At 42.7% G+C, this 24,123-nt stretch overlaps 1 protein-coding gene across 1 annotated transcript; it reads left to right on the top strand.

Moving 5' to 3' along the window:
• The first annotated feature begins 10,250 nt into the window (after positions 1-10,250).
• On the top strand, positions 10,251-14,280 carry RHEX (regulator of hemoglobinization and erythroid cell expansion). The gene is made up of 5 exons (XM_060018427.1): positions 10,251-10,306; positions 10,817-10,917; positions 11,970-12,113; positions 13,419-13,480; positions 13,971-14,280. The coding sequence occupies exons 1-5, from the start codon at positions 10,251-10,253 to the stop codon at positions 14,169-14,171; spliced, it is 564 nt and encodes a 187-aa protein (XP_059874410.1). The 3' UTR covers positions 14,172-14,280.
• The last annotated feature ends 9,843 nt before the right edge of the window (positions 14,281-24,123 follow it).

Genomic DNA, 24,123 nt, shown 5'->3' with positions numbered 1-24,123 from the left:
GAGGAAGCAAGGTGTCCAAGGTGGCTGAGTTTAGAAAGTTGCCGAGCTGGAATGTTGATCCAGGTTCTCATTTTATAGTCCAGATGCGTCCCAACTGCCAGGGGTGAGGCCCCTGCAATGGTGACCAGAGCTGAAGGAAATCCAGAGACAATTTCTCTGATACCCAGGACAGACGTGACGCCCTAACCCTCTGTCGTCCTCTTCTCCGTGGTGTTTGTCAGACGCGATTTCCTCCCTTTTCACAGCTAGGTACTTGGACCTTCTCTGTCTCCTGGTGCGTGGACATGGTGACAGTCATAGGAGCAGGGACTGTTTAGGACCAAGGACCTCCCAGGACCATATAGCTTTGTTTATGGGTTGCTTATACCTCCCACCTGAAAATCATGTGTGAGCCCCTGTGGAAATGGGTGCATTTATATAGGTAAGCCAATTTGGGGTTGAACGTTCTGTTCTAGTGTGAGGATCACCCCTGTTGTGCACCTATATATGCCAGGCACTCGACTAAGCTTCTTAAATACTATGTGCAGTGTGGCGAAGGCTCTCGCTCCAAACAGCCTGGGTTTGAATTCTTTCTCCTGCATGGCGGATTAGAGCCTGGTTTTCTCATATGTAAAATGGGGACAGCAATATTATCTACCACATAAGGTTGTTATTTTGAGGCTTAAATGAGATAATTTATGCAAAATGTTTTGCATGATGCTGGCATAAAGTAAGCACAAAACATGTGTGAGTTAAAAAAATGAAACAGGTGACGTCCTCATTTTTCCCATAAAACACTGGGGCCTGACAAGAGAAAGCAAGTCACAGCTAAGGAAGGCCAGAGTTGGAATCCCCAGCCCAGTTCACCTGGCCACTAAGTCCCTGTTCCTCACCATTTTCCTGCCCTTACTTGTAAGGTTGCCTGGCAGCATACTCAGCTTTCTCCCATATCATCTTATTCCCATGTGGTCAAATCTATAGTGAACTTTGTTGAAGACAATTAATTCCACTAAAACTGTCCCCTACAGCCAGGGTCGGCAGACACCTTTAGCTGGAGTGCTGTGCTCCCCACTCTCCACCCATCCATCACCCACTGTTCTTCGAATAATACCCTCTCAGTGAATCCTCTCTGAATATTCTATTGCATGGGGATCTCTTTTTCCTCTAAAACATTACGTACTATTGATAACACGCCTTCTGACAATTCATCATGCTTTGTTGTGGCATCTCTTGTATTTTTTGATTTTTTTTACACATTAATGTCTTGATTTTCCAAGTACAACATGAACTCTTGGAAGTTCAGGTAGTGTTCTCTCCTTTTCCGTGGCCATCAGGGTATTTTACCCAGGACCACACACATAGACCACTTCATAAAAGTTTGATTGACTGAAATTCAGACATTTAGCTGATTATCTCAATGTTATATTAATATGGTGAGATAGAATTTAGATGTAAATAAAATGTTTATGTAGATAAATTTGGTCTCATGCTAATTTAAGCTACTTAGAAATTCTAGACTTGTTTCCATACTCTTAAAATATTTTCCTGATTGGAAAAAATCATCCAGAACATTTCAGTACCTACTTTTGTTAACATTTAGGTATATTTTCTTCCATTTCCCCGTTTTGAAAATAGATTCCCCAATTTAATTTTCATAAATGTATATTCATGAGAAAATTTATATTTGATACGCAAAATAATTATCAATGAGTTATTCTGGATTTGATTAACTGAATCAGGCGAATTGAGGCGTGGGGGTTATTAAACTAATAGACAAAAAAATTTTAATGACCTAGAGTTTTTTTTTTTTCTTTACAAATATTCATTCTTTTTATATTTACTTTTTACAAGGTTGTGATCATATTGTATACTGTGTATATATATATATATATATATATATATATATATATATATATATATATACTGATAAAGTACAAGTTAAATATAACTGTCTTGTACTTTTTCACAGAAGACTCCTTCCTTAGATTAATTTTTCCTAAACATAATTTTAGGTGTATAATATTCCATCCTATACCTTTGCCCTAATTTATTTAATCTTTGTTTTTCAATCAGATTGTTTTCCATTTTTCACTTCTATAATCCACAGTGGGTAGAACTACCTTGCAATAACACCTTTGATCTCATTCCAAATTGTCTGTTGAATTGTCTATTCCTCGCCTTTTACCAATTTATCATTTGGGGAGTGCTAGGATTTTTCTTAACAATTTTTGTAAAAGCAAAACGTAAAATCTTTTAAAATTGTATTGCACATACTTTCTCTAGTTTTTTTGTCTGTTTGCCTTTAAATTTTTAACATATTAAGTTTTAATATTTTAGAACCAAATCTATTTTTCTTGTATTGCTTTGTGATTTCTTCTGTTGCACATAAACTGAGAAAGTTTTCTCTCATCTGGGGATTTAATAAATATTATTGAATATGTGAATATCCAATCCTATTTCCTTCTAATTTTAATGTCTCAATTTAAAAATATTTACCTCCTTAATCCCTTTGTAATTTATTTTGTCATATCGTGTCTGAATCGAAGATATTTTCTTTTTCCCTATAGGTAGCGAATTCATTATCCTGTGTGCAAAATTTCTTAAATAACCCTTTCCTTTCCTCCCCCTGCTTCGTGAACCACTTTTATAATATATGTGTTGTATGTAGTTATATTTTACAAGTCTATGCTACTTTTAAAAAGTGATATGTCTGGAACCCACTTTGTCACAATTCCTTTCCAAACAAGTTTCAACCCTTCTGGATTGTTATTATTTTTTCCCCAGATAAATTTTTGAATAATTTTGAGGTGTAGAAAATTCTCATTCTAATTTTGATTGGAATTATATTGGACCAATAAATCAATTTCAAAGTGATTTATATTTAGTCTTTTAGCTTCCCAATCTGAAACCCATGAGATGTCTTTCTTTCAAAGACTTTTTAAAAGTCTTTTAGATTTCTCAGTGAATTTCTAAAATTTTCTTCAAAATAATTCTTGTATTTAAAATTATTCTTAGATATATCTGTTGCGATGCTTGCTAAGGTTCCTGGCTCCCCCTGTCCCCAATTCCATTTTCTAACTGGTTGTTGCTAGAATAATAGCAATATTATTGTTATTAATGGCAATAATTACCAGCAAAGAATGGCTGGTAATTTTAGAATATTTATCATGCCCTCAGGACTTTCCTGAGCAGTCTCATTAATTTCACTAGTTTTTCAATTGATTCTTTTGGGATTTCTAGGTATAAAATCACATCTTTTGCAAATAAGAATAAACTTGACTTTTCCTTGCTCCATTGCATCAGTTATTGTCTGAGGCTCCAGCGCCAGCCTGTCTGGGCACAAAGCCTCATTAACTCTTCTCATTATCTTGGCCAACGTACTTCTCTGTGTCTGAGTTTTGTCCTCTGTAAAATGGAAATAATAATAGTACCTACCTCCTAAGGTGGTTGTGAGAATCAGATGAATTAATACATGTGAAAGTATGCAGAGAACATGGTCAATAAATATTCAGTATTATTATTATAGGTTGGAGAAACTTCCAGCTTCATTTAAAATATTTGATTTATCCATGTTGTATTTATAGTATATAAAAGGCAGCTCCTTGTAGTGATTGAGGATTAGACTTTTGAGTCAAATGGGCTTGAGTTTAAAACTTGACTCTTGGGGCTTCCCTGGTGGCACAGTGGTTGAGAGTCTGCCTGCCAGTGCAGGGGACACAGTTTTGAGCCCTGGTCTGGGAAGATCCCACATGCCGCAGAGCACCTAGGCCCGTGAGCCACAACTGCTGAGCCTGCGCGTCTAGAGCCTGTGCTCCGCAACGCAAGAGGCCGCGACAGTGAGAGGCCCGCACACTGCGATGAAGAGTGGCCCCCGCTTGCTACAACTAGAGAAAGCCCTCGCACAGAAACGAAGACCCAGCACAGACAAAACTAAAATAAATGAATTAAAAAAACAAAAAAAAACAACAAAAAAACCTTGACTCTTCCAGTTGGGGGACCAGGGTAAATTGGTCAACCTCTCTGAGCCTTGGTGTCCTCATCTAGGAAATGGCAATAATATCTGTTCTTGAAGAGCAAGAAGATAAATAAACCACATGGCAAATACTCAACGTTAGCTTCTATTATTGTAATAATTAATTTCCTGTATATCCCTGGAGTAACTTTTTTTAATTTTTAAAAAATCTTTTATTGGACTATAGTTGATTTACAATGTTGTGTTAGTTTCAGTTGTAGAGCAAAATGAATCAGCCATACATATACATATATCCACTCTTTTTTAGACTCTTTCCCCACATAGGTCATTACAGAGTATTGAGCAGAGTTCCCTGTGCTATACAGTAGGTCCTTATTAGTTATCTATTTTATATATAATAGTGTGGATGTGTCAATCCCAATCTCCCAGTTTATCTCTCCCCGCCCCCTCCCATTCCCCACCAGTAACCATAAGTTTATTTTCTACATCTGTGACTCTATTTGTTTTGTAAATAAGTTTATTTGTACCTTTTTGTTTTTTTTAGATTCCACACATAAGTGATATTCTATGATATTTGTCTTTCTCTGCCTGACTTTCTTCACTCAGCATGACAATCTCTAGGTCCATCTATATTACTGAGAATGGCATTATTTCATTCTTTTTTATGGCTGAATAACATTCCATTGTATGTATATATATATATATATATATATATATATATATATATATATATATATACCACATCTTCTTTATCCATTCCTGTCGATGGACATTTAGGTTGATTCCATGTCCTGGCTATTGTAAATAGTGCTGCAGTGAACATTGGGGTGCATGTATCTTTTCAAATTATGGTTTTCTCTGGGTATATGCCCAGGAGTGGGATTGCTGGATGATATGGTAGTTCTATTTTTAGTTTTTCAAGGAACCTCCATACTGTTCTCCCTATTGGCTGTACCAATTTACATTCCCACCAACAGTGTAGAAAGGTTCCCTTTTTCCACACCCTCTCCAGTGTTTATTGTTTGTAGATTTTTTGATGATGGCCATTCTGAGCCATGTGAGGTGATATCTCATTGCAGTTTTGATTTGCATTTCTCTAATAATTAGTGATGTTTTCATGTGCTTTTTGGCCATCTGTATGTCTTCTTTGGAGAATTGTCTATTTAGATCTTCCACCCATTTTTTGATTGGGTTGTTTGTTTTTTTGATATTGAGCTGCATGAGCTATTTGTATATTTTGGAGATTAACCCTTTGTCAGTTGCTTCACTTGCAAATATTTTCTCCCATTCTCAGGTTTGTCTTTTCATTTTGTTTATGGTTTCCTTTGCTATGCAAAAGCTTTTAAGTTTAATTAGGTCCCATTTGCTTATTTTTGTTTTTATTTTCATTACTCTAGGAGGTGGATTAAAAAATATTTTGCTGCGATTTATGTCAAAGTGTGTTCTGCCTATGTTCTCCTCTAAGAGTTTTATAGTATCTGACCTTACATTTAGGCCTTTAATCCATTTTGAGTTTATTTTTGTGTATGGTGTTAGGGAGTGTTTTAATTTCATTCTTTTACATGTGGCTGTCCAGTTTTCCCAGCACCACTTATTGAAGAGACTGTCTTTTCTCCATGTACATTCTTGCATCCTATGTCATAGATCAGGTGACCATAGGTGTGTGGGTTTATCTCTGGACTTTCTATCCTGTTCCATTGATCTATATTTCTGTTTTTGTGCCAGTAGCATACTGTTTTGATTACTGCAGCTTTGTATTATAGTCTGAAGTCAGGGAGCCTGAGTCCCCTGGAGTAACTTTTGATATAATATTATGTATTTACCTCTGTATTCATAAATGAGATGAGCCTGGAGAGTTTTCCTTTTTTTTTTTTTTTTTTTTGGTGCTCTGTGCTCTTTAAAAATTTCAAATGACTCACTTGTAAAACTATCTGGACACAAATTTTGAGTACATAGTTTTTTGTGTGTGTGTGTGTGTTACGCGGGTCTCTCACTGTTGTGGTCTCTCCCGTTGCGGAGCACAGGCTCCGGACACACAGGCTCAGTGGCCATGGCTCACGGGCCTAGCCGCTCCGTGGCATGTGGGATCTTCCCGGACCGGGGCACAAACCCGTGTCCCCTGCATCGGCAGGCGGACTCTCAACCACTGCGCCACCAGGGAAGCCCTGAGTACATAGTTTTTATAATGCTTTTAATTTCTAAATAATAATAGCTGCCATTTATAGGATGCTTATTACTTTGTGACAAAAGCTAGAATAACTGCTTCTCCTACTGCATCTTATTTCATTCACAGAAGTAGGTATCATTTATATTCATCTATCTAATCCTGAGAATTAGTTATTATTGCTCTCATCTTACAGGCAAGAAAACAGAGGCTTTGAGAGCTTAAATAAGTAGACCCAACTCATGCAGAGGATGAGCTGGGATGTGAACCCAAGCTGTCTGACTCCAAGTTCTCTGCCCCTAGCAGCTGGAGGGGAACTGAACTTGGATCCCAAATTGTTTTCTTGTTATTTTGCTTTGGTTTTAGTCTGTTTAAGTTTTCTGTGCCTTATGGAATCCGTTTTGCTAATTATATTTTTCTAGGAAATCAATAGTTTTATTGATATTTCACAAAAAGAAAATCTCAGGAGTCTCACAGTTTTTGACCCTCTCTGTTTCTGTGGTTATATTCATTATTAGTTTGGTGTATTTATGTTTCCTCCTTTTCTTGATTCTTCAAAACTACATATTCAATTAGGGGAGAAAAGTCTAGTAATATGAAGGAGGCTTGTTGATATTATAAAATGGAAAGAAGTATTTTTTTCTTTCAAAATATTCCATTTCCATCCAGCTATGCTTCCCTTTCCCCTCCTCCAGTCTTTAAAGAACAGAATGCTGAGGGCTAGAAAGAGCCTTAGGAGTACTGTCAAGTGCTGGGCCTAGAAAGGACTTCTACCTGTCCCAGGTCACACAGTTGGCAAGTGACAGAGCCAGGAGGAGGAGTCTGGCTCTCATCTCCCTGTCTTGTTCTCTTATAGCTCAAATCCTTCATTTTAAAGACAATAAGCTGATGAACGCTGCCAAAAAATCTTTTTAAACACTTCATAAAAAAAACCTTTAAAGCTACTTAATTTTGAAAGATTGATCAAGTCAGCTTAGCAATATTGGTTAGGATTACTTTAATCCATATGATTTTCACATAAATCATCTTCTCTTGTGCACTCTTTCCAGAATATATCTAACCAAAGAAAGCAGGCCTCAGACAGGAAAAGGTGTGTTTTTATTATTTCACCTCTTTTGTTATGCTGTACCTACGAGAAAGGCCACAAGAGAGCTCCTTTATCAGGAGAAGGGGAAACAAGAAAATGGAATTCAGCCCTATCTGGAAGGCTCAGGGTTTCCACCAGGTCTGAAGTAAACGGAAGAAATGTTCTTAGCCCTCTGCTCACGTGTGGTTTGGAGGCAGCTGGCAAGACACTGCATTAATGTGGGGCTGGGTATCCAAACCTGAAAGAGGGCAGGGCAGGACAGTCCCATCTTGATGATGGAATGAAGTGTACGAAACTCTCACATGGTCCAGGCATTTTTTCTGATCATAGTTACATCGAATTGCTCATTTCCCGGTTGTTTGGGGTGTGTGTGTGTGTGTGTGTGTGTGTGTGTGTGTGTGTGTGTGCACAAATGAGCAGATGTTTCTGCCGACTGTCTGATCAGCAATCTGCAATTAGACCCTAAGGAACAACCTGCTCATTGAGGTTACGGGCCATTAGCCACTTAAATAATGATATCTGTCATCATTTTCATACCTCATCCTGCCCAGATTTTATTTTCAAACTACTCAAAATGAATGCCTAAGTTTCCAAAAATAGACAGACCCAATTTTAATAGCTCAACTCTAGTCATCATCTTGGTGCAGTGTTTTAGGGTTGAATAATACCTAATAACTACTGAGTGCTTCCCACATGCCTGCCGTTGTATTTAGGTCTTTGTAAACATAACTCCCCAAGCCCACACAAGAACTCTGTGAGGTACATACTATCATTGTCCCCATTTTACAGGTATAGAAACTGAGACACTGGGAAGTTCAATAATTCACACCTAGAAGGGAACAGAACTTGGATCTATATTGAGATCTGTTTGACTTTTATGCTATATATTGACACAGGTACTGTGTGTCATTTGGCTAGTAAGGTGCTCACAGTATATTAAAATGATAGAAGGATGTATAGGCAACATAGTTTTGTGTAAAGAGACAAAATAAGATATTGTTTTGTTTTTTTTTTAAATTTATTTTTGGCTGCGTAGAGTCTTCGTTGCTGCGCGCGGGCTTTTCTGTTGTTGCAGCGAGCGGGGCCTACTCTTCGTTGCAGTGCGCGGGCTTCTCACTGCGGTGGGTTCTCTTGTTGCGGAGCATGGGCTCTAGGCATGTGGGCTCAGTAGTTGTGGCTCGCATGCTCTAGAGTGCAGACTTAGTAGTTTTGGTGCACGGGCTTAGTTGCTCTGCGGCATGTGGGATCTTCCCAGACCAGGCCTTGAACCCGTGTCCCCTGCATTGGCAGGCGGATTCTTAACCACTGCGCCACCAGGGAAGCCCAAGATATTGGTTTTAAAATAATGGAACATTTATATAATGCAGTGATTATCAACTGGGGGAAAAAGTGACTGCCTCGGGGACATTTGGAAATGTGTGGGGTCATTTTTAGTCATTTTAGTTGTTGCATTAACCTGTTACACCTGTTATTGGTGGTCCCCCAGGACACAATTCTAGACAACAAGGAACTGCCTGTCTCTGAATGTCAAGAGTACTAAAAAATACTAATAAAATGGAATAGTGGTAATCTTAAATGATGCAAAAAGCTGAAGGTGGTAAACTCAGATGCCTTCAGGGATCAATCAGGGACTGAAAAGTACATGGCCCTCCTCAGGGCATCCGCATACAAATCCTTAAAGCACATTATCAAACAAAGTCATCTAGGCATCAAATTTGGCCTGTGGGCCCCAGATTGAGGCTGTTTAATGAAGGTTTTCTGATCTGGAAATAAGTTTATGATCTGTTAAGCAAAGAAGAAGAGCTCCTGGCAACCTCCAGCTGGCCAACACCCAGCCCTGGAGAGGCAGTGGTGGCGAACCCCACAGCCTCCCTCCCCAGTTCCTGCCTCCCCTCTCTCCCAACTTGGTCCAGGTTTGATCTTGGATAGCCCCAGTGTGAGAACCACACACAGAAACAAAAATGTCAGGACAGGGCTTCCCTGGTGGCGCAGTGGTTGAGAGTCCACCTGCTGATGCAGGGGACACGGGTTCGTGCCCCAGTCCGGGAAGATCCCACATGCCGCGGAGCAGCTGGGCCAGTGAGCCATGGCCGCTGAGCTTGTGCGTCCGGAGCCTGTGCTCCGCAACAGGAGAGGCCGCAACAGTGAGAGGACCGTGTACTGCAAAAAAAAAAAAAAAAAAAAAAAAAAAATGTCAGGACATTCCACACTGCCCTTATCACTTGGAAATGCTGACTGGGAAAATAAGCCTTACCAGCAATAATAGCCTTTTCAATGTTTACCATCTGCAGGAGGACAGTGGGCCTTCTTGCGGCCCCATCTTGTGCTGAGTAAACATCATTTCAAAGGCTTTGAAACCATCCTGGCTTTTTCTTGCAGTAAACTTCATATTCAGCACCATTTTTTTTTTGACAATAAAAAAATTTTTTTAATTGAAGTATAGTTGATTTACAGTGTTGTGTTAGTTTCTGGTGCACAACAAAGTGATTCAGAATATATATATATATTCTTTCTCATATTCTTTTCCATTATGGTTTATTCCAGGATGTTGAATACAGTTCCCTGTGCTATACACTAGGACCTTGTTGTTTATCTAGTTTATATATAGTAATTTGTATCTGTTAATACCAAACTCCTAATTTATCCCTTTTCAGCACCATGTTGATGGAATTGATATGCTAATTTTTAAAATAACATACTCATGAGGGTGGAACAGTGTTCACAGACAGTCCTGGGCCTAAAGCCCAATGAAGGCACTGAGGGTGTGGGTGAATGTGTGTGCATGTGTGTGTGTGTGTGACACTGGGCTTCTTCACAGAATCTCCCTCAGTGTGTTTGCTCCTGTTAGACCCCTTTGTGCTTCCAGCAGCAGGTAAGGCTCCCGGAGCAGAGATGAATGGTTGGGGGTGTAGGCTTGGATGTAGAGCTCAAATCCAGGCCTGGCTGTATGGCCTCAGACTCCTCCCTCAGCCCTCTAGACCTCACATTGCTCCTTATAAAAGGAGGGTAGTGACATCTAGGTCACGGGATTGTGCGAATCAGGTAGGATGGCGGGTGTGCCGGGGGCTCAACCCTGTGGCGGGCAGCGAGCGAGTACCGACCGGTTGGCAGGTGCTAATATTGTTACTGCCTATTTTGTAGATTCAAAAACTGGAATCTGGGGAGAGGAAAGCAAACGACCCTCTAGCAGCCAAGACTTCCCAGGAGTCCTGACCCACTGCCTCGCCTCCGTGGGTCTCCAGGGCAGTCCCGCTCTTGGTGCTGCCTGGACACGAAGTACCCCCAGTGGTTCCATCCACGTCTCTTCCTGCTGCCCCTGAGAGAGCCCAAGCCCCTCTTGCGACCTGTGACGGCCCTGCGAGGAACTTGTCATGCTGACGGAGTGAGTGGCCCGGGAAGAGCCAGCCCAGGTTCCCATCAGGCTGATGGATGTAGCCAGCTTCTAAGTGTGCACATCACCCTCCCCGGCCCCTAAAGCCTTCCCATTTGAGAGGGAAGAGACCCAAGACACACAGCAACACCCGCAGGCTGCCTCTGGCTTGGGGCAGGGATGGGTTTGCAGCTGTCTCGGTACCTCTGCAACCTCTAACCTGATTTCCTCGTTTCCCAACAGAGAAATGAAGGTCTGGCACGGAATAGTGATCGCAGTGGTGTCTCTGGTACTGCAGGCCTGCCTCCTCACAGCCCTCAACTACCTGCTCAGCAGGCACATGGGTAACTGGCTCAACATCCTCTTCCCTCCCGGTTCCCCTCAGGGACCACTCCCGAGCCTGCAGCAAGATGAGCCCCCTTTGGAGTCCCCGAATATCACTACTTGAGGAATCCCTGGCCAGATGCCCCTTCACCCCACCAACGTCTAAGCCGGTAATCCCCACCCTGACCCAACCTATCTGCGGTTGGGAATGATGGCTCAGAGTCCTTCCACTGCCCAGACAAGCTTCTGCCTAGAGACAAGCTGCTGCGATGCTCCTGAGGGTGCGCTCACTTAACCTGAGCCTGGTGAATTTCCTTCATCCCTGCCAAGGGACTTAATGTGAAGAAATGGCCTTGAATTACAACAGAAGGGCGAATGGTATGGTTAGACTAAGAAATTAGCTTAAATTCCTGAGCTGATTTGCAGTAGGAAAGTAGGAAGCTCGGTCCAGGGAAGACATTACAATTAAGGAAAATAAAACTGCTTTGGCTGTGCTAAGACAAGGGATTGGGCAAGATGGTGTATGTCTAAGCTACTCTAGTCAATCATTCATTCAATACAACAGGGAACAAAATAAAAATCCCTGCACTTATGGACCTTACATTCTATGGGTAACACAGACAGCGGACAAGTAAAATGTGTGTTAGGTTACGGTAAGTGCTAGGGAGAAAAAAAATGAAGCAAGGCAAGGAGATATGAATTGGATGGGGGTCAGCATCCCTGAGAGGCTGACACTTGAGTCTAAACCTGAGGGAAGTGAGGAAGTGAGCCACACCTACAAAGGCCATAAGCCAGGAGAGTTTGTTCATAACAGCAGAAGCAAAGGGGCTGGGTGGCTGGAGCTGAGGTGGGGCAGGGAGAGGAAGGAGGAGTGAGGCCCAGAGGGCCTTCAGGCTGGGACTTTGGATTTTACTCCAAGTGAGGCGAGGGGCATTGCAGGGTTCTGAGCAGAGGAGTGCTGAGGTTTGAGGAGATCCCTCTGTCAATTTTCTCTAATGAGAGCTGTGCTCACGGATAGGATGAGCCTGACCTAGCGAACTTTCACTTTTGACTCTTGCCCTGTCCCTTCTAGCTCAGGAGAATGAGCGGATACTGAAAAGGGCCAAGCACAAGGTCCCCAGGCCCAGCCCTGCCCACTGCTGCCCGCCTGCTGCCAAGAAGACGAAGGAGCCTAGGGCAGAGAGAAGCACTCCCGTGCCTAAGCCCCGTTACCCACGTGAGTACAGGGGTGGGGGGAGAACGTGTCACAAAGCTTATTCTGCTCTGTCTGGACTCCCGGGGAGCCTCCCTGCAGCAGCCCTTGTCTGTCCTACCCAAACCACTAGCCCGAGGATTCCTCACACCCTCCCCAGTACAGGCCAAGCCAGGCCCCCATTTTCAGAAGGTTGTTCATCCTATCCAGTGGGGCAGATTGCATTGGGTTTGTGTGGGTCTAAGTTCTTCTCTAGCTTTGGTCACGTGTGAATGGCTGCCGTGGAGGACCGGGGGCTGTCTCTGCTCCTGTCTTTGTGATACTATGGCATCTCTTCTTCTGCCTGCCCGTTAGTGGTGGAGCCGAGATTTCAACTGCCTCTGTCTGCCCCCAGCCATGGCATCTGGGCACTTTAATAAATCTGAGTCTTGGTGATGGCTCACATCTCTATCCCCCTCTGGCAAGTGAACCAACAGGGACATCACGTTCTCGTTTTCTCTCTCTTTCAGCTTGGGAGACCCACCAGGTCACTATTCACATAGTGGAAACTGCCGCTTCCACAGCAAGAGAGTCACTCACCAGAGATTGCTCTTTCCACTGCTTCATCTTTTGGTTGATTTGAGTTTGCTCCGTCCTTCTAAATTTTATCTTTTCAGTTGGAGAAATCTGGTTGTCAGCCTTCCTCGCCACCAAGATAAGGCCTCAATGCATGTGGGAATCGGAAGATGCCATTTGCATGAACTCATGGTCTCAATGGAAGGGGAGAGGCATGGGCCTCGCCACAACCCCTGATCCTGATGCTTCCCTGAAGCCTGGTCAGAATCAAAGACTCCATGGTTGGCAGGGACCTCAGAGATCATCGTCCAACCTTCTGTGTTACAGGGGACAAGACCAGGGCACAAAAAGGAATGTAACCTACCTGGCGTTAGTGACAGGTTTAGATTAGAAGCTGTGCCTGTGATTTCTGGGGCCAGAGCTCTTTGCCTTGGGCCACAGCGGCTCAGCATGCCCCACCTACTCCCCTTCCAGCAGATAGCCCTTCCCAAGCACAGTCCAGCCTGGTGCGCTTGGTATTACTTTTAGGTGGAGCTGGACAAAGCAGCAGTGCCTGGACTCTTGGACATGTTCCTCATTATTTTGGGAGGCTCACCTCTTTCTCTGTTCTATTCCTTTTTCCTCTTTGGGGGGCTCTGTATCTCTCTCCCCCACTCCTCTTTGAGTTCCTCGTTCTGTCTCTGTCTTCATCTCATTCTCCCTTCCATTGCCTCTATCCTCTCTTTACACCCTTTGGCTTTCTTTAGAAGAAGAACAGTTTCTATTTCACCCTAGATGACAGTGACACGTCCTCAGACAGCTCCGACAGCTCAGACAGCTCACCTCCCACCCACCAGGTAATGGACACTCCCAATGATCCGAGCCCTCCATATGCAGTCTGGGGTCACCGTGGCTCCAGAGACGGGAGTAAGGAAGGAGGTGCTTCTGGAGGCATTACATCATCTTTAGGTGAGGGTGGTTGGGCTTTCATTCCCAGGCCCGTATCAGCACAGAGCATCAAAACAAAGTGGGTCTGAGTGAGCTATAAAAATGAAGGTGCTAACGGGAAACCCCTTTCTCCCATGTCCCAGTCACTGACCAAGGTCCACTCTGAGTCCTGACCTCACTTGGATTAAGTCTCCACGTCTTTCTTCCTTAAACCCATTCATTCCCACAGGCACAAGGAGCAATATTCCTCATTGCCCTGACCCTGCTCTCAGACACAGCTACCTGGGACCCCGGTTCTTTCCCATCCAGCCTAGGGCGAGCCTCTTTGAGTGAGAGTTGAGTACCTCCTCCAAACATGGTAGGAATCTTGACCAAATTTCTTTGCTTTTTTCCCCTAAGGCCACCAAGGATGTGAACTACACACAAGTGGACTTTTCAGCTCCTGGAAGACGAAGAAATGACTCTGTCCTGGACTATGAGAACATAAAGGAAGCCACAGATTATGTCAATGTCAAACCAAAAAGCCACAAGCCCAGTTTCTGGACTTTTGTGAACACTGGTGTCTTTGAGCCAGTGGAATACAGCCAAGTGGCCATGTGAATTCTAGGCTTTTTAATGGCTTTTTAATTCTAGGCTTTTAATTCTAGGCTACTTATTTTGTAGGCGGACTAGTGTTTGGTTATTTTTTTTGACAAGGAAATAGGAGAAAAAGTATGCCTGTATGTCAGCAAGGAATATTCGGATTAGGAAGAACTTCCAGGTTAAGTATGAAAACACTGGCGCATATCAGTAGAGAAAGTGATGAAGTCTCTCTCCATAAAAAAAATTTTAAAGATTTTAATCAACTGTAGTAGAGTTCTGTTTGACAGTCTTATGATTAAATGCCTCTCTGAGCTATTTAATTATAGGTAATAAACAACTTCCTTAAAATTTTTAAATAAAACAGCAACTACAGGTTCCTCTTTTCCTCTGGCTTAACCTTGCATCCTGTTCCTTTATCAGTATTGTATCTTGCTGAGTAATCCTGCTCTGCCTTCAGAACGTTAAATAATGCATTTGGAAAGCTCACCGTTACTTAACCTTTGAATCTGCTGTTCTTAGGAAAGAAAGATGACAGAGTAGTAAATGCCAACTAGCATCACAATCTGTTATTCCAAAAAAACTTTCCAAATTCAATCCAATAAAAATCAATATCCATTCTCGGTTTGTGGTTGTTGTTGTTTTTACTTTTACTACCAATTAGTAGTAGAAGAACACTTTCTTAACTTGATTAAGAACAGCTTATCTGAAACCAGCTAATGGCATGATATTTAACTGTAAGGTCCTAGACGCAGTCCTATTAAATCATGAACAAAGTAGGAATGTCCAAAAGCCTGACATTTCTTTACTATCTAACATTGCTCTAGAAATTCTAATCAGTGCAATAAAACAGTTAACAAAAATAAGGCTGTAACTATGGAAGAAGAGGATAAGTCTGTCATCGTTTACGATATGCTAGAGAATTAACTATGTTTTAAAATTAATAACATGCAGTTAGCAGTGACTAGATAAATATATAACTTATTTTCCCAACAGCTAATTAAGACACAAAATGAAAAAAAAAATTGCTCACAATAACTAAGCAAACATCTCAAAAATGGAAACCCCATTATAAAGCAGAAACTAACACACCATTGTAAAGCAATTAGACTCCAATAAAAATGCTTAAAAAAAAAATAAAAGGAAACCCTAGAAATACTCCTAGCCAAATTCAAACCCCAGATGAGTGGCATTCAGGTCTAGAGACCATTCATTAACTGTGCGCCATCTGCTGGCTATAAATGACCTTTCTAGCCCTGGTACTGAGGGGGGTGGGGGGGAGGGGCAGGGGCAGCTTTCATCTTCCCAGGTTCCTCTTCCCCAAGATGACCTGAAGAGACGGTTTTGAGTTTCTGGGGCTGGAAACTTTTGACACATGTCCCTACACCTTTTAGCTACCACTGTTGTTCCTCTCCTACTATTGTTTGAACATTTGTGTCCCCCCTCAAAGTTATATGCTGAAATCCTAATCCAAGGTAATGGTATTGGGAGATGGGGCCTTTGGGAGGTTGTTGGATCATGAGGGTGGCAACCTCCTGAATGAGATTAGTGCTCTTAGAAATCCACAGAGCTCCCTAGCGCCTTCCATCATGTGAGGATACAATGAGAGGTCTGCAACCCGGAAGAGGACACTCACCAACCATGCTGGCACCCTCCAAAACTATGAAAAGTAAATATCTGTTGTTTATAAGCCACCCAGTCTATGGTACTTTTTATGGAGCCGTAGGGACCAGGACATCTCCCTAGAAAGCTTTTCTTCTTTTTATTCTTCCAGTTTTACTGAGATATAATTGACATACAGCACTGTATAAGTTTAAGGTGTGCAGCACAATGATTTGACTTACATACGTCATGAAATGATTACCACGATAAGTTCAGGGCGCATCCATCGTCTTGTATAGATACAAAATTAAAGAAATAGAAAAAAATGTTTTCCCTTGTGAACTCTTTACTCTCTTAACAACTTTCACATAGAACATACAGCAGTGTGTGATAGATTTATCACATAGTACATTGCATTCCTAGTACTTACTATCTTGCAGCTGAAAGTCTTTACCTTTTGACTGCCTTTATCCAATTCCCCTCCCCCAACCCCCACCTCTGATACCACAAATCTGATCTCTTTTTCTATGAGTTTGTTTGTTTGTTTTTGTAGTATAATTGACCTATGCACTATGTTACTTCCTGTTACACAACATAGTGATTTGATATTTCTATACTTTCAGAATGATCACCCAGTCTAATCACCCTCTGTCACCATACAAAGATATTATGTATTATTCCCCACACTGTACATTTCACACCTGCAACTCATTTATTTTGCAACTGGAAGTTTGTATCTCAATCTCCCTCACTTATTTCTCCCCTCCCCTCACCCCTTCTCCTCCGGCAACGATGTGTTTGTTCTCTGTATCTATTACTCTGTTTATGTTTTGTTATGTTTGTTCATTTGTTTTGTTTTTTAGATTCCACGTATAAGTGAAATCATACAGTATTTGCCTTTCTTTGTCTGACTTACGTCACTTAACAGAATACCCTCTAGGTCCATCCATGTTGTTGCAAACTGCAAGATTTCATTCTTTTTATGGCAGAAAAAGATATACGCACTCCTATGTTCATGGCAACATTATTTGCAGTAGCCAAAATATGAAAGCAACTTAAGAGCCCATCAATAGATAAATAAAGAAGAAGTGGCTATATATATACATATATACATGTATACATATATACATGTATATATATTGTAAATGATATATCCAGTAAGGGAGATATCCATATATTGGATTGATAGTTTTCTATCATTGATAGTTTCCTTCATGGTACAAAAACTTTTTAGTTTGACATAGTCCCAATTGTTTACTTTTGCTTTTTTTCCCCTTGCCTGAGGTGACATATCCAAGAAAAATGTTACTAAGACCGATGTCAAAATGTGTACTGCCTATGTTTTCTTCTAGAAGTTTTATGGTTTCAGGCCTTGCATTTAAGACTTTAGTCCACTTTGGATTTATTTTTGTGCCTGGTGTGAGAAAGTAGTTCAATGTGATTCTTGTGCATGTAGCTGTGCTGTTTTCCCAACACCATTTATTGAAGAGGCTTTCCTTTCTCCATTTTATATTTTTGCATTTTTTGTCATAGGCTAACCCACACTTCATATAAGTGTGGGTTCATTTCTGGACTCTCTATTCCAGGGGTCCCCAACCCCCGGGCTGCAGACTGGTACGGCAGACTGGTACCAGTCTGTGGCCTGTTAGGAACCAGGCCACACAGCAGGAGATGAGCAGTGGGTGAGTGAGGAAGCTTCACCTGCTGCTCCCCATTGCTCGCATTACCACCTGAACCATCACTTGCATTACCATCTGAACCATTGCTCATACTACTGCCTCAAACATTGCCCTCATTGCTTGCATTACTGCCTGAACCATCCTCCCACCCCTGTCCATGGAAAAATTGTCTTCCATGAAACTGGTCCCTGGTGTCAAAAGGGTTGGGTACCGCTGTTCTATTCTTTTCCATTGATCCTTGTGTCTGCTTTTGTGAAAATACCACACTGCTTTGATTACTGTAGCTTTGTATTATAGTTTGAAATCAGGGAGTGTGATACTTCCAGGTTTGTTCTTCTTTCTCAAGATTGTTTTGGCTCTTCAGAGTCTTTTGTGTTTCCATACAAATTTTAGAATTATTTGTTCTAGCTCTGTGAAAAATGCCATTGGTATTTTAATAGAGATGGCACTGAGTCTGTAGATGGCCTTGGGTAGTATGGTCATTTTAACAATATTATTTCTTTTTTAAAAAAAAATAAATTTATTTATTTAATTTTTGGCTGCGTTGGGTCTTTGTTACTGCATGCAGGCTTTCTCTAGTTGCAGCAAGCAGGGGCTACTGTTCATTGCAGTGCGCAGACTTCTCACTGCGGTGGCTTCTCTTGTTGCGGAGCATGGGATCTAGGTGCACGGGCTTCAGTAGTTGTGGCGCACAGGCTTAGTTGCTCTGTGGCATGTGGGGTCTTCCCGGACCAGGGCTCGAACTCGTGTCCCCTGTAATGGCAGGCGGATTCTTAACCACTGCGCCCCCAGTGAAGTCCCTAACAATATTATTTCTTTCAATCTATGAGCACAGAATATTTTTGCACCTGTTTGTGTCATCTTCAGTTTCTTTCATTAGTGTCTTATAGTTTTCCAAGTACAGGTCTTTTACGTCCTTAGTTATATTTATTTCTAGATATTTTATTCTTTTTGATGCAATTGTAAATGGGATTATTTTCTTAATTTTTCTTTCTGATAGTTTGTTGTTAGTGTATAGAAATGCAACCAATTTCTGCACATACTAATTTTGTATCCTGCAACTTTTCCAAATTCATTGATGAGCTCCAGTAGTTTTTTGGTGGCATCTTTAAGATTTTCCATGTGTAGTACCATGTCATCTGCAAACAGTGACAGTTTTACTTCTTCCTTTCCAATTTGGATTCCTTTTATTTCCTTTTCTGGTCTAATTGCTGTGTCTAGGACTTCCAATACTATGTTGGTTAGAAGTGTTGAGAGTGGGCATCCTTGTCTTGTTTCTGATCTTAGAGGAAATGCTTTCAGCTTTTCAGCATTGAGCATGATGTTGCTGTGGGCTTGTCATGTATGGTCTTTATTATGTTGAGGTATGTTCCTTCTATAACCACTTTGTTGAGAATTTTTGTCATAAAGGAATGTTAAATTTTGTCAAAAGCCTTTTCTATATCTATTGAGACCATCAAATGACTTTTATTCTTCAATTCATTAATGTGGTGTATCACATTGATTGATTTGTGGATATTGAAAAATCCTTGCATCCCTGAAATAAATTTCACTTGACCATGATGTGTGATCTTTCTAATGTATTGTTAGATTAGGTTTGCTAGCATTTTATTGAGGAGTTTTTCATCTATGTCCATTGGTGATATTGGCCTGTAATTTACTTCTTTTGTGATATCTTTGTCTGGTTTTGGTATCAGAGTGTGCCTGGCCTTGCAGCATGAGTTTGGAAGCATTCCTTTCTCTGCGAATAATTTGAGAAGGCTAAGCATTAATTCTTCTATAAATGTTTAGTAGAATTCACTTGTGAAGTCCTGGACTTTTGTTTGTTAGGAGTTTTTTAAATTGCTGATTCAATTTCATACTGGTGATTGGTCTGTTCATATTTTCTATTTCTTCTTGATTCAGTCATGGGAGAGTGTACATCTCTAGGAATTCGTCCATTTCTTCTAGGTTGTCCATTTTATTAGCATATAGTTGTAGTAATCTCTTTTGATACTTTATATTGCTGTGGTGTCATTTATAACTTCTTTTTTCATCTCTGATTTTATTTATTTGGGCCTTCTCTCTCTTTTTTCTTTACAAGTCTGGCTAAAGGTTTATCAGTTTTGTTGAAGCTTTTCTTAATGGGGAAAAAGAGATTCTACTGATTAGCGAGGCAGAATGAAGACTAACCACTACCAAAGTCAACAACAATGACGCCGTCTTTGCAAACAGAAATAAAACTCTTTTTATTGATCTCTTTTTAAAAGAAAAAAAAAAGAGACAATTCAAGAGTGTGCTGAAGAGATTCAGATAAGTTACAGCACACCCAAGAGAGACTGGGCAGAGATACTGCTGAGACAGTTCCCATACCAGGAGAGGGGACAATTGCAGTAGCATGGACAGAGCACCTGCTTTCTGCAGAATTCTGGATAGGCCCTGGGAGTTAGGAGAATCAAACACAAAAATAAGACTTGAGCATGTGGATGGGGTCAAGGCATGTATGACCTAGTTGTGGGGACAGGCAAGAACATGTACAAAACAACATGTGACAAGGGAGAATTAACACAGAGCAATGAAACCAGAGCTCATCAATGTTTAAGTAGATTGTGTATAAGAATGTTAAGATCAGGTGGGCCTGATCAGAAAGAAACATCTCAGGGCTTCCTTGGTGGGGCAGTGGTTGGGAGTCTGCCTGCTGATGCAGGGGATGCGGGTTCGTGCCCCAGTCCAGGAAGATCCCACATGCCGCGGAGCGGCTGGGCCCGTGAGCCATGGCCGATGAGCCTGCGCTTCCGGAGCCTGTGCTCCGCAACTGGAGAGGCCACAACAGTGAGAGGCCCGCGTACCACAAAAAAACACAAAACTTTGAGCACAGAAAGAAACATCTCAGAGAGAGGTGGTTTCTGACCTCAGTTTAGGAAGAAGGATGGACCATTGATGGATGGGAGAAGAGGCAGAAGGAAAGGGAGCAGGGCTGATGCAATGGAGGCACTCAATAAATTCTCCAGGGACTGACCTGAACTGAACTCAGAAGCAGTGATGATACTTGGGAGCAGGATGCTGATGTCAGAGAAAACACTGACCACCTGATTAAGGTCAATAGTGAACTTCTGCTATGATTGGCTTCAAAAGTATGACGTTCATGGCAGATAAGTATATCATAGAAGTTAACGTTAGCACTCACCCCAGTTGCTTATAAGGGGAAGGCATTCCTGGCAACTGCTGTTTAAGAAGAGAGTTGAAAGTGTGACTCCAAGTGACTTACAGAGGTTTGACAGACCATCAGTGGTGCAGATGACTTAGATGACCTGATAAGTGAAGAGGAGGACTGAGTTCACATCCTAAGGAGCTTGGGCCCATACGCTGACAACTGGGGCCAGCTAACAATATGACCTGACCCTCATTCCTAGCCATGTTACTAGAAATAAAACGGCCTTTTGTTTGTGATACCTCTGTGAGCTTAAAGGGTTAGCTGCCTAAATCTGTATAAATGGTTGCCTGTACGAGTAGTCACCATTGGAGGAGCACAGCTTCTGGTACAAGGAAGTCACTCTCTCCCATGTTGTATGTCATCAGAACCTCCAGGGAAGAATCATGCTGCCCCACTCTGGGCTCCTCTGTGGATAAGGACTGGGTAAAATCTCTCCAAACCTATCTTATACCTGGGTACCGATAAACTGATTTGCTACTGGCAACCAGTAGAAAGTTGATTACATGCCAGTGATGAACTGGGAATACACAGTAGACTAGAGTAAATGTGACCTGTCTTCCATGAATTTGTATTCTAAAGGAGCAAGCACCCAATGCTCACTATAGAACTGAAGCAGAATTCCATGAGGGACACTAACTTATTGGCCAGCAAGACCCACAGGGTGAGGAGGTATTTTATGCTCAACACCAGTGGGATATTTGCTCTCAGATCAGGACAGTCTTCCTGGTCCAGAGGGGTCTCAAGAGGCCTTCTTACCCAAGCCCCTGGCCTCTAAACTAAACACATTATAATTTCATCATTGAGGTCCCCTAGCTCTCTCATACACTCACCCTTTCAGGAAGGAATTTCTATATCAGGCCCTTTCCCTGCAGAAGAAACCTCTTGTTCTTTGCCCCTCCTTGCCAAATACATCCTCCATAAACTTAGACGAAAAGAACTGCACGTCCAAGTGTCTCAACAGAGCTGGTCAAATGAGAGATCAAGACTCTAGAACTTGAGGGAAAGGTAGTTTGGCATAAGAACTGGAAGACCCGTGTGACTTTCCCAGTAGGTCCCTGTGGGTCATTACTGTTTCAGACGCACTTTCAGCTCCACACTGCCACCGTGTGGCCCCAGGGCAAATCCCAGGTCACTCTTGTCTCCTTTTCCCTCTTAAGTGAATGTAGGGGTACCAAGAAGGTGGCTCCCCGCCCCTCAACTTTGCCCTTGGCCCTGCCCTGTTCAAGGAGATCACAGTTTTATTTTAGCTTACATATCCCATTGTCATTGCCCACAGGAAACAAAGATGCCCAGAAATCTCCTGGTTATTAAGTAGTTGTATTGGTCAATTTCAACCACTTCTGGGTTCTGGACCCAGGAGTGAGCTGCTGTGGCCTAGGCTGAGGCTATAGCCCCTCGAGAGATAAAATACCTATTTACATACAAAACACAGAGCCATCTGTAAAATTACTGGCCCGTACCAAACAACATAAAAAGCCATTCTGAGAAATGCCCACAGTCAAGCGATTAACCTCCTCCTGCCATCTTCTGCCCTGCCCACCCCCAGACCCCTGCTCCCACATGGGTTCCACGGGACTGAAGTACTGTATTTCACAGAGTCCACAGGACGGCATAAACATTTTACAAAATTGCTCAGCCCAGGAACAGTATCACTCAGTTTTTCCTGGGGTGAGCTGTCAGAAATGAGGATGACCCAGAGAGCACGGGACCTCCTTCTTGCTTCCCACAAGGCCCACCTCCCTGGACCCTATCCGAGGCCCTGGTGCTGCCTCTGAATGCCTGTGAGAGCTTCCTACAGGGACGGCAAACGCCATCATTCATAGATCCAGACAGGATCCTGCCATCTCCTTCAGGAGCCTCCTAGAATAGGCTCCTGAAGCCCCCAGCCCAGTGTCCAGCTGTTCCCCATTGGCCTCATCATAGGACAGCACTAGCTTTCCGGAAAAGGTCAATTGCAGCCTTTCCATGGGAGGAAGAGGGAGGGCCCCAAACCACCACCACAAGTAAATCTGCCCTCATGAAATGCAAAGCTGGAAATATAATAGTGGGATTATGTGCTACTCTTTGCTAGAGAAGGCACAGAGCAGGCATGAAAGGGGCTCTAGTCAATCTTGATTCCAAGTCTCTTCTCGCCTCCCTACTGTAGAGTCTCCTGGGCCCAGTGCCCTGGAAGTCACCCACGGGATGCAATCCCGAGCCCGGCCACTATCTTCTCTAGCGTCAGTAGAGTGTTGTATAGTCTACAGCCTCACATTCGTGCCCTCCCAACAAGGCGGGCATTGTTATTTCTATTTAACAAATGAGGTGCCTGTTGCTCAGAGAGATTGGATAACTTGCCCAAGTTCAAACAGGTAGAAAAGAGGTGAGATCAGGACTCAAACCCAGGTTTGGGGTTACAAGGCCGGGATCCCTTGTACCTCCCAGTCATCGTGATGAGCAAAGATTTACTTAGTACCTACTATGGGCACCAGGGTCAGGAACTGTGGTCTGAAGTGGAAGCAGAGGAAGGAGCAACTTCAACAGCTCACGCTGGCATGGGAGGCTCCTCAGCCCAGCTCCATCAGGACAGATGGACAGGGAAGAAGTGGTTGGACGTCAGGGACTGACATTAGCAACAGGGTGCAGTGAAGAGAGACAGTGGGTTCCCACATCCACCTTGAGCCTTGGTCTCACTAGGGTCTGTGTCCCGCTCTCCACTTCTCTAGTATTGAAGGGCTGGGGTGCTTTGTTCACTCACAACACTCAGCTTACGTGCTTTTCTTTTAAGGAAGCCTAATGAGACTTCTTAGAGCTAAGTGGCCTCTTAAAGAAGTGTATCCCCAAAGCCACAGTCACTCCTCAAAACTTCCCTAGGAGTGGAGGGCAGAGAGTGACTGCTCCCTGGAGTGCTCTCAGGAGCTCTTAATTAGATCAGCAATCCCTACATTAATATGGGTTCACGTGTTTAGTATGGTTCAAGAGTTTACAAACCACCTACACATGCACAGTCCTATTTGACCCTCATAATGAAGACAGCAAGGCCATTGGTGGTGGCATGGTGGTAGAACCAGGACCCAGTTCTCCTGACGTCAGCTGATGGGCTTTCCACCATCAAGACCATTGCTTTGAGTAGAACCAGAATCATGGTGGGGAGGTTATCCCATGGTATAAATCCCACTGCGGATAATGAGGTGCGGGACAAAGCCCCAGATTCTACCTGCCAGGCTCTCTTGGCATCAGCATCACAGAACTGAGGGCAAAAGTGGACAGTACGGCCAAGGCAGGAACCAAAGTCACCAGAATTGAGTCAAAGGGCATAAATGTCATTGTCATGAAAACACAACAATTCTTCCAGAGCCTACTGGTTAGAACGTCCTTAGAGAACGCTTCTCCAGTCTTGCAAAGTCATGAAAGTTTCAAGCTGGGAAATGCCTTAGAGATCATCTCTGTTCTACAGGTGAGGAGCTGAGGCCCAGAGAGGGAGGTGACTTGCCGAAGGTCATACAGATACCCCACGGCA

This window comes from Delphinus delphis, chromosome 1, assembly GCF_949987515.2.
Source record: "Delphinus delphis chromosome 1, mDelDel1.2, whole genome shotgun sequence".
Lineage (NCBI taxonomy): Eukaryota > Metazoa > Chordata > Mammalia > Artiodactyla > Delphinidae > Delphinus > Delphinus delphis.
Note: the sequence above shows the minus strand (reverse complement) of the source record. Positions and strands in the feature narration are given on the sequence as shown.